An 8,204-nucleotide genomic window follows, 5' to 3' on the forward strand; every position below is an offset into this window, starting at 1 on the left:
AGATTTTCAATGAATCAGATTAAGGAATCAGACCACTCGTTTTTCTTTTGTTTTGTTTTGTTTTTTGGTTAAGATTTTATATATTTATTTATTTTAGAGGGTGAGAGAAAATCTCAAGCAGACTCTTACATTGAACACAGAACCCAGCGCGGGGCTCACTCCCTCAACCGTGAGATCATGACCTGAGCTGAAATCAAGAGTCAGACACTTAACCCACTGAGCCACCCAGACACCCCCAGACTACTATTCTTTTCCCACTTATTTTCCCATGAACCACTTTTAGGTTCAATCCCTGTTAGTTGTGAGGAATTTGAATGAGACCTTCTGCTTACATTTTTATTGAAAAGACAACATAATGGGTAACTTTTTTCCCCAGCACTGGGCTAAACACCATTCTAGCACTGATATATTTAATCCTTGTAACAGTCTTGTGATCTAGATACTATGAGTTATTCCTAGTTTACAGATTTGGCGAGTTTACATGTCCACTACCACACAGCAAGAAAGAAGCATTAGGACACTCTACCCCTGTCCCTAATCTCGGGCTCCTTAGGTGAAACCTGGTTCCAAAGGCAGTGGGAACATTTTACCCTGGAACAATAGGACCTTAGGTCCAGGCTAGTTCCACTTTTGCCTCTAGTGTAAAGATAACCCCCATAAGCATTGACCATTCTTAACTCTGATAACTATCCTTAATTATCTTTAATTCTGACTAAGAAAACCTATTAGTTCACCACTGTTTCATTATCTCATTTAAAAGTAGGTTCCTAAAAGGAAGTGCTTTTATAAGATCAGGCCTTAGTTAAAACTCTCAGCCTTTCAGAACTCCTGGGTATGAAGATCTAGCTTTCAGCTCTTAAGCAGAAAAACAAATCCTCCTCTACACCTACAATTCCTAGGCCTTTATTTTATACACAGATAACAAATTCTTAGAGAAGACATTCTATAGTTCCTGAATCTCACCCCAAAATTGAAGTCTTAAAAATAATCTTTTTAAATCTTGGGGCATAAAGCCAGAATGTACATGATCATACACAATTCACTGGATTTGTATTGACCAAAGTTAAATCAGCCCCCATCGCTTAATTCAGCTTTCATTTTCTGCCCTTGAGTCTGACTATAGTAGCAGGTGGTAAACTATAATTGTTTACTATTCTGTTTCCTTTGCAGCATTTATATTTGCATGCTTGTTTGATTTGATTTGATTGTCTCTCACCTCCAAAAGATATCTATTTAGTTTACTGTTTTATCCCCAACACCTAGGCCTGTGTCTGGCACATAATCAGTATTCAGTTGAATGCATACATAGTGAGCCCAGCTTGAGTACAAAGCATCTCTCTCCGCTTTAGATATAACAAGTGGGACAGTGGGTCTTTTTTTCACTGTTTGTCCTATTTATTTCCTTTTTTGTTTCCTCATTCTTAGACACCAGGTTGTAAGGTTTTTACTGCTACCCATGAGGAATAAACTTTCCCTTACTGTAGTCGCTACTTGAATATTCACTCTTGTTTTATATTTCTGAACCCCAAATTCTAAAAAGAATAGTATAACCCAACAGGAATTTTTGAAATTTCTGAATTTATTTTCTACTTTGAGAATATTTAAATCACATTTAGTTGTAACTTTGTAAATGATCATTATATTGAAAATAATAAAATGATATAAAAATAGAATGTCCTGAAAAGGCATAGGTAAAGACACAATCTCTGGGCTAATCCACTGTCGCCACTGATGTGGGATTAGGGCTTATGAAATACAGTGGACCCTTGAACAACATGGGGGTTAGGAGCACTGATAACACCCCTCATGCACTAGAGAATCCATGGATAACTTTTGACTCCCCAGAAACTTAACTACTAACAGCCTACTATGACCTGAAGCCTTACTAATAACGTAAAGTCAACTAACACACATTGTTGTATATGTATTGTATGCTATATTCTTACAATAAAGCAAGCTAGAAAAGCAGATGTTATTAAGGAAATCTTAAGGAAGAGAAAATAACAGTACTGTACAGTATCTATCAGTATATATATAAGTGGACCAGTACAGTTCAAACCCGTGGCGTTCAAGGGTCAACTGTGAACCGGACTATTTCACTTTAGGGCAACCCAGATCAATCATCCTTTACATACAATGTGTCAGATTTCTCCGTGGAGAGACAGAAGAATATCAGGTACCTATACCATGGTTTTTGACCACTTGGAAGAGGTTAGCCTCCTGCCCTTTAATATTACATTGTATTTAGGTAAATTAATGAAGTACAAGCCTGGACTGTGTATCCCTAGCTCAGATTTTAAAAGCATCCATTTTGGTTCTTCCCACATACTTATAAAGTATTTTTACCTGGATTGAGTATGTTGTCTAGAATTTCGGTTTGCTGTGACCATTCTCAGCTTTATGTTATTTCACATCTCTTTATAGTAGTCCACCTAATTAAAAAAAAAAAAAAACTGCTATGGTAGTTGACATAAAGAGCAACTCATTAAAAAAAAAAGTTTTTTCTTTTTCATGAGCTTGTTTTCCTCAGTGTCCCTGGCAGCTTTTAGTTTTCCCTACCTTCTTTCTTCCTCCCTTTCCTCCTTGCCTGCCCTTCCTTCCTTTCACCTCCTCCCTGTCAAAGATAGAGACAAGGTTCTTCCCAAACCTTTCTTCTGGTTTACTCGTCAAGTGTGATCAGAAAAACTATATGAAGTCTTTATGGTAGTATCCTCCTAGCAAGCTATCCTCACTGTGTGAGGTACCTGGGTGGGGTGTAAGACCAAGATTCAGAAATAGTCTCCTTCTCCTGTCATAACTGCCAAGAATAATCACTCAGAGAAATAGGTTTAATTTGGAAGCAATTGAGACTCTGGCTAAAGGGAAGATCATTTGAGACCTTTGAAAGAGAATTTTCAGGGAAAATCTCCAATTAAAAGTAAGAAGCTCACCAATAAAATGGAGATCTTGAGAGAAGTATAAGGCCAAGATTGATCGAGTAAAAATGATTTTCTTGGGAGGGGAAGTATGAAGATTCACAAATAAAAATCATGTCCTTCTTGCCCTCTGGGATCTAATGCAATTGAGAAATAGCCCTAAGACCCAGATAAGAAGGGAAGGATTGTTTTAGCTTCATTACCCCATAGATAGGATATGCTAGGGTTCCTGGACTGGAAAAATGACTGGATCCTATAGCAAAGACTGCAGTAGACCTTGGAATTGCATTTTGGCCGAGTTAGGTCTGTAGAACAGGCATTTAGCCAGCCAGAAAAATCACTCTATCCCAGACATCACTGAGTATGGAGAAGGAACCAAAGAGAAGTGAGCTTTCAGGCCATCTCCTGAAGGCTGGTCCCGCCCCTTGGCTGCCTGTGTTTACCCTACTAGAAGAGCAGGAAGAGTGATGCTTTGCTAAAGCACAAATAGAACTTAAAATTGTAGTCCAGTCTAATCAAATCAAATAAGAGGAATTAAAGAACCAGAAGTCCTCTCCCCTCTATTGAATTATAATCACTGTGGGTCAGCCATTTTTTAAATTTTATTCCAATATAATATGAAATAGCTTAGGAGCTTTTCTTCCCCTGAATGAGAGACACTTACAAATAAATCAGGACTGATAGCTTTCCAGCTTATTTTTAAAACTTTTTTTTCTGTATTCTTTCGAAATTTAACATTTCCCTAAAATCAATTCAAGCATGCAACCCTTCATTAGATAAGAAAATGATTCTAGCGAATGCTGTCTATTTCACAGGTTGTAGGCCATAAAGAAGGTCTGGATGTTATGGAGAGAGCTGATCCTTTATTCCTTTTAATTGGACTTCCTACTATTCCTGTCATGCTGATATTAGGCAAGATGATACGCTGGGAAGACTACGTGCTTAGACTATGGCGCAAATACTCAAATAAACTACAAATTTTGAACAGTATATTTCCAGGTAAGGCCCTGAATTGTGGCTAGAATGAGTGCACCAAACTAATTTTGTGGAAGAATCTTAGTATGCATAGATATTTTAGGTATTCTGATGTGTTAGCGCTAATACCCTGCATTTTCTTTCTCTCTAGGCATTGGTTGTCCTGTTCCTCGAATTCCAGCTGAGGCTAATCCTTTAGCAGATCACGTCTCTGCCACCCGAATTTTGTGTGGAGCCCTTGTCTTTCCTACTATTGCAACAATAGTTGGTAAACTGATGTTCAGTAGTGTTAACTCTAATTTACAAAGGACAATCTTGGTAAGATGGTTTTAATATTGCTTTTTTTTTCAAGTGACCATACAAAAGAGAATGAACTGTATATTAAAAAAAAAAAAACAACCCAGTGGGACTATATAAATATTCATTCTGTGGCTCCTGTGCCTTAAGGTTCTATTTGATCCCCGCTTGTTATCCAATAGCAAGAAAGAGGGGAGGATCCATTATATTACTTCTGGCCTTCCAGAACAATGCTGTGGGTGATTTCTCTCCTAGAATAGGCATGAATTATCACACCCATCCCTCTTGCCAACAAGATTATGATGAAGAGCTTCTCCTCTAGGGTCAGACTGCCTGATTCATATCCTATCACAGATACTGCTTTGCTGAAAAACCTAAATCAAACTTTTTGAATTCTCTGTGCCTATAAAATAAAGATCATATTGGTAGCTATATCAGGATTACTGGGAGGATTAAATGAGATAATTCATTTGAAGTGCTAGCACACAGTCAACCCTTGTGTTGATGTCATTATTATTCTCACTTCCCCTCTCTGATGACAGCCTGCACGTGTGCCCACACCTTCTCCGTGTTATATCAGAATGGACGTAGAGCTAAGTGGAGAGATTACTCAATAGGAGAACAAGGAAGGTGTCTCTGTTATAGTGTCTCCTCCTATCTTACCCCATAGTAGAAAAAAAAACTGTTTCTTTGCATTCATCTGAATTAGCAGCAATGTCTGTGTCTTTTGTGATCTAAGTAAAATTATTTTTATTATTATGTTCCTCTAAATCTGCATTATAAAAAGCTAATTTTCTTTTTTATTTTAGGGTGGAATTGCTTTTGTTGCCATAAAAGGAGCATTCAAGGTTTATTTCAAACAACAGCAATATTTACGTCAGGCACACCGCAAAATTCTAAATTATCCAGAGCAAGAAGAAGCATAAAACTGTGACTTCTAGTTGTTCTGCAGTCTTCTCATCCTTATGAGTCTGTTATGTTGTTCTGATTCCATCATTAATGCACAGTAGTGGAGACTTATGATAAGCTGCTGCTCATATTTTTAAGAAATATAATAAAGCACTTAGGGCAGGGGAAATACTCTCAGTAATCACGGAACCTAAGGTTGTGATTTGTTTTCATTGTTTTGTATGTACTTCTTTTATGGCAGTCATCTGAACCATTATCTTAGCATGGTAAACCTGGGTTTTGTTCATATTTTCTCCAGATAGAAATGTAAAGATCAAACTGTGCAAATATTTAAAAATGCACATGCTGTTTTATTCAAATGCCTCTTTTGTACATGTTCATGTTCAGTGTTTTCTTAGAATCAGCAACTCAGTGAAGGTACTATGAGGATTTTTCTCACTGGCATAATTTGATTACATGCTAAACAGGAGTATATGTTAATATAAGGAAATGTAAATTAGTTATGAAAAATAACAAACCAAAAATGTATGTAAACATTCAAATGATTATCTGAACAAATGCAATTTTGTTGTGTTTTTCTTAACCCATGTGACGTCCTCCAAAATGTGTAGGGTAAAAATTCACAGGGCTTCCAAATCACTTTTTCACTATTAAATTTTATTTATATAATGTTGACATCTCATAGTTCATAATGTAATTTTGACTCATGCAGTCATAATTACTGTGTGTGTGTGTGTGTGTGTAAGAGAGAGAATCATCAGGACCTTCAATCACTGGAGTAAGGTTTTTAAATCCATATTTCTAGAAATTAGAGCTGCCAGTTTCTAGTAGTTTGAGCACAGAGAACGATTTGCAAAAAAAAAAAAAAAAAAATCAATAAAGTTGTTTTACTCTTCTCTTTCATTGATTCAGTTATTCAGGAATTTGTTGATCACCTCCTATTTGCCCAGGCATTATACAAAGTGCTGTGGGATACAGTGGTGAACACGACAGACTTGGTTCCTGCTTTTATGCAGTTTACCGTCTAGTTTCAACAGATAGAAAACCAGCAGTGAGTAAACCAAGGTGAGGCCTTGAGCTCTTTGTTTTTATACCAGTCAGTGAAGAGATAATTATGAAAACAAGAAGTCTTGCGTGAATATTGAGGTTTTTGGCTTAAGTCAATCTATTATTAAAACCAATACTAATGTTTTTAGATTTTTAACTGCTTGTCATATTGATGAGGCTAGCACCTTAATTAATCACTGTTTAACTAGTTTTGTGTTCATTTTTAAAAAGCAATTATTTATTTTAAGCCATTTTCAGTAGTGGCCCTTTTAATGTTGTTCACCGATCCAAATGGTCTCACAGTTATTTTCATTAATTAAAATTAAATTTTTAAAAGATAGTTCCAAAAACCCTATTTATTTTCTTGTTCACAGTATCTAATGCATGACAATAATTAATGATTCCCTTACTGATAAGTGGCCACTTCTCTTTAGGAGTGTAGCAAATATAGATTGAGCTATGTTAGATTGCAATAATGTATGTTAACTTTAGTAATTTAAGACTGGTACCTTTCTATAGTATGAATGTCTTAATTGTTATAACATTTATGTGAATGGCTGTTGAACATTCAGAGTTGTAATTATTTTGGGAGGAAGGGAATATTTGACAGTGAGCCTAATTAAGAACAGTGCTACAGTTCTGAAGGGGAAATATAAAATCTATGATTATATATAAAAATAACTTAGATTATATAGCTGTAATTATAAAATATATTGGCTTTTCTTTAATTTTCAATATAAAAAGACCTAGTAGATATTTCCTGCATAATTTTGTTATGTAGAACAGCTTTTAGGCAACCATTAATAAAATTATACAAGCACACCATTCCCCAGTTACTACTTTGATGCCCAAGGTGGGGGGGAGTAGCTGCTTGCATCTATTGGCATCAGGGCTCATGAGGGCCAGGAAAACAACTTTAATCCTTTGAAGGCAGCAGGGAGGGGTTTCTAGGGCTGTGGGGGAGGGAATTGCAAGTGCCTGGGAACCAGATTGTCCTTCTAGCTCTAGAATTGAACACTTTTAAATCTAAAAAATCTTAGAAAGTACCATGTACCAGTCTTCAGAAGGGTGGCCTGTACCACCATGAACAACAAAAGAGAATGGGCTGACTTAAAGTTGACGGACTGCTTCCAATCCTGATTCTGCTTTTAATAACTGGATATATGACCTGGCCGAGGGGCTTTCTTTCAGCTACGGTTTTCATCATCTCTGATATGCAAGTAATACTTGTGTATTGGAAGACTGTTTCTAGGATTAACTGAGAAATTAAACGAACAGAGGCACTTTAGGCTCAAGACAGCCCCTATAGAGCAGTAGCTGTTTCTTAATTATTAAGTAGTCTGTTCGTGCTCCAGGAAAGGGGAAAGAAGAAGTAAGAGAATGGTGTTAGGGGGCAGATTAAAGGGATGTTGTAGACTTTTGGGATGGGTGGGTACATTTTGTGTTTTCCAGCTTATTTTCACATTGCTTTACTGTGTTATTTCTATGAACTTTAATGTTTTAAATCTCTTTTATAAAATTCAGTGACAACTAGTAAAATTCTCTCCTTTGCAGAAGTTAACTTATCTCCAAAGTGGCTGAAAATATTGTTCATCATTACATGATTATCAAATGACTGTGAAGAATATATAATTAAACTTAGTGACTTCATTAGTCACTGCCTTGCTAACTGTGCTGTAATTTTTTTAAACGTCTTGTTTTTAATATAGTGGACTATCTCAATACTGGCTGGATTAGGTTAAATAAAGGATTTTTATGTTCTCTAGGTGTACTTTGTCTGTTGAACAACTCCCAGAACATAATTTGTTTTTTTAAATCCTAGTTATCAAGCTATTAGTGAGATTTTTCTTTTAGTAAAAATCTGAAATTTTAAAAAAACTAAAGAGAAACTGTCTTAATAATACAAGCAGATTGGCCTAAATTCCAACTACATTCTGATTTTTAAAATGTATACCCCCTCAGCCACTTGGACTGACTATGACTAGATGAATAACCACACACAAGATCTGTGGGTGGTCTCATGCTACAGGGTATCTTAAAGTATATTCAAGTAGGTTAGGA

General features: G+C 36.2%; 1 protein-coding gene across 1 annotated transcript in view; it reads left to right on the top strand.

The window, feature by feature from the left end:
• Positions 1 to 7,904, top strand: part of MARCHF5 (membrane associated ring-CH-type finger 5) — a 50,254-nt gene extending 42,350 nt beyond the window's left edge. Inside the window, exons 4-6 of the mRNA XM_011220848.3 lie at positions 3,731 to 3,914; positions 4,042 to 4,208; positions 4,997 to 7,904. Coding sequence (XP_011219150.1) covers positions 3,731 to 3,914; positions 4,042 to 4,208; positions 4,997 to 5,113 — 468 coding nt within the window. The 3' untranslated portion in view covers positions 5,114 to 7,904. The remainder of the gene's footprint in view (positions 1 to 3,730; positions 3,915 to 4,041; positions 4,209 to 4,996) is intronic.
• The last annotated feature ends 300 nt before the right edge of the window (positions 7,905 to 8,204 follow it).

Source organism: Ailuropoda melanoleuca, chromosome 6 (assembly GCF_002007445.2).
Source record: "Ailuropoda melanoleuca isolate Jingjing chromosome 6, ASM200744v2, whole genome shotgun sequence".
Taxonomy (NCBI): Eukaryota; Metazoa; Chordata; class Mammalia; order Carnivora; family Ursidae; genus Ailuropoda; species Ailuropoda melanoleuca.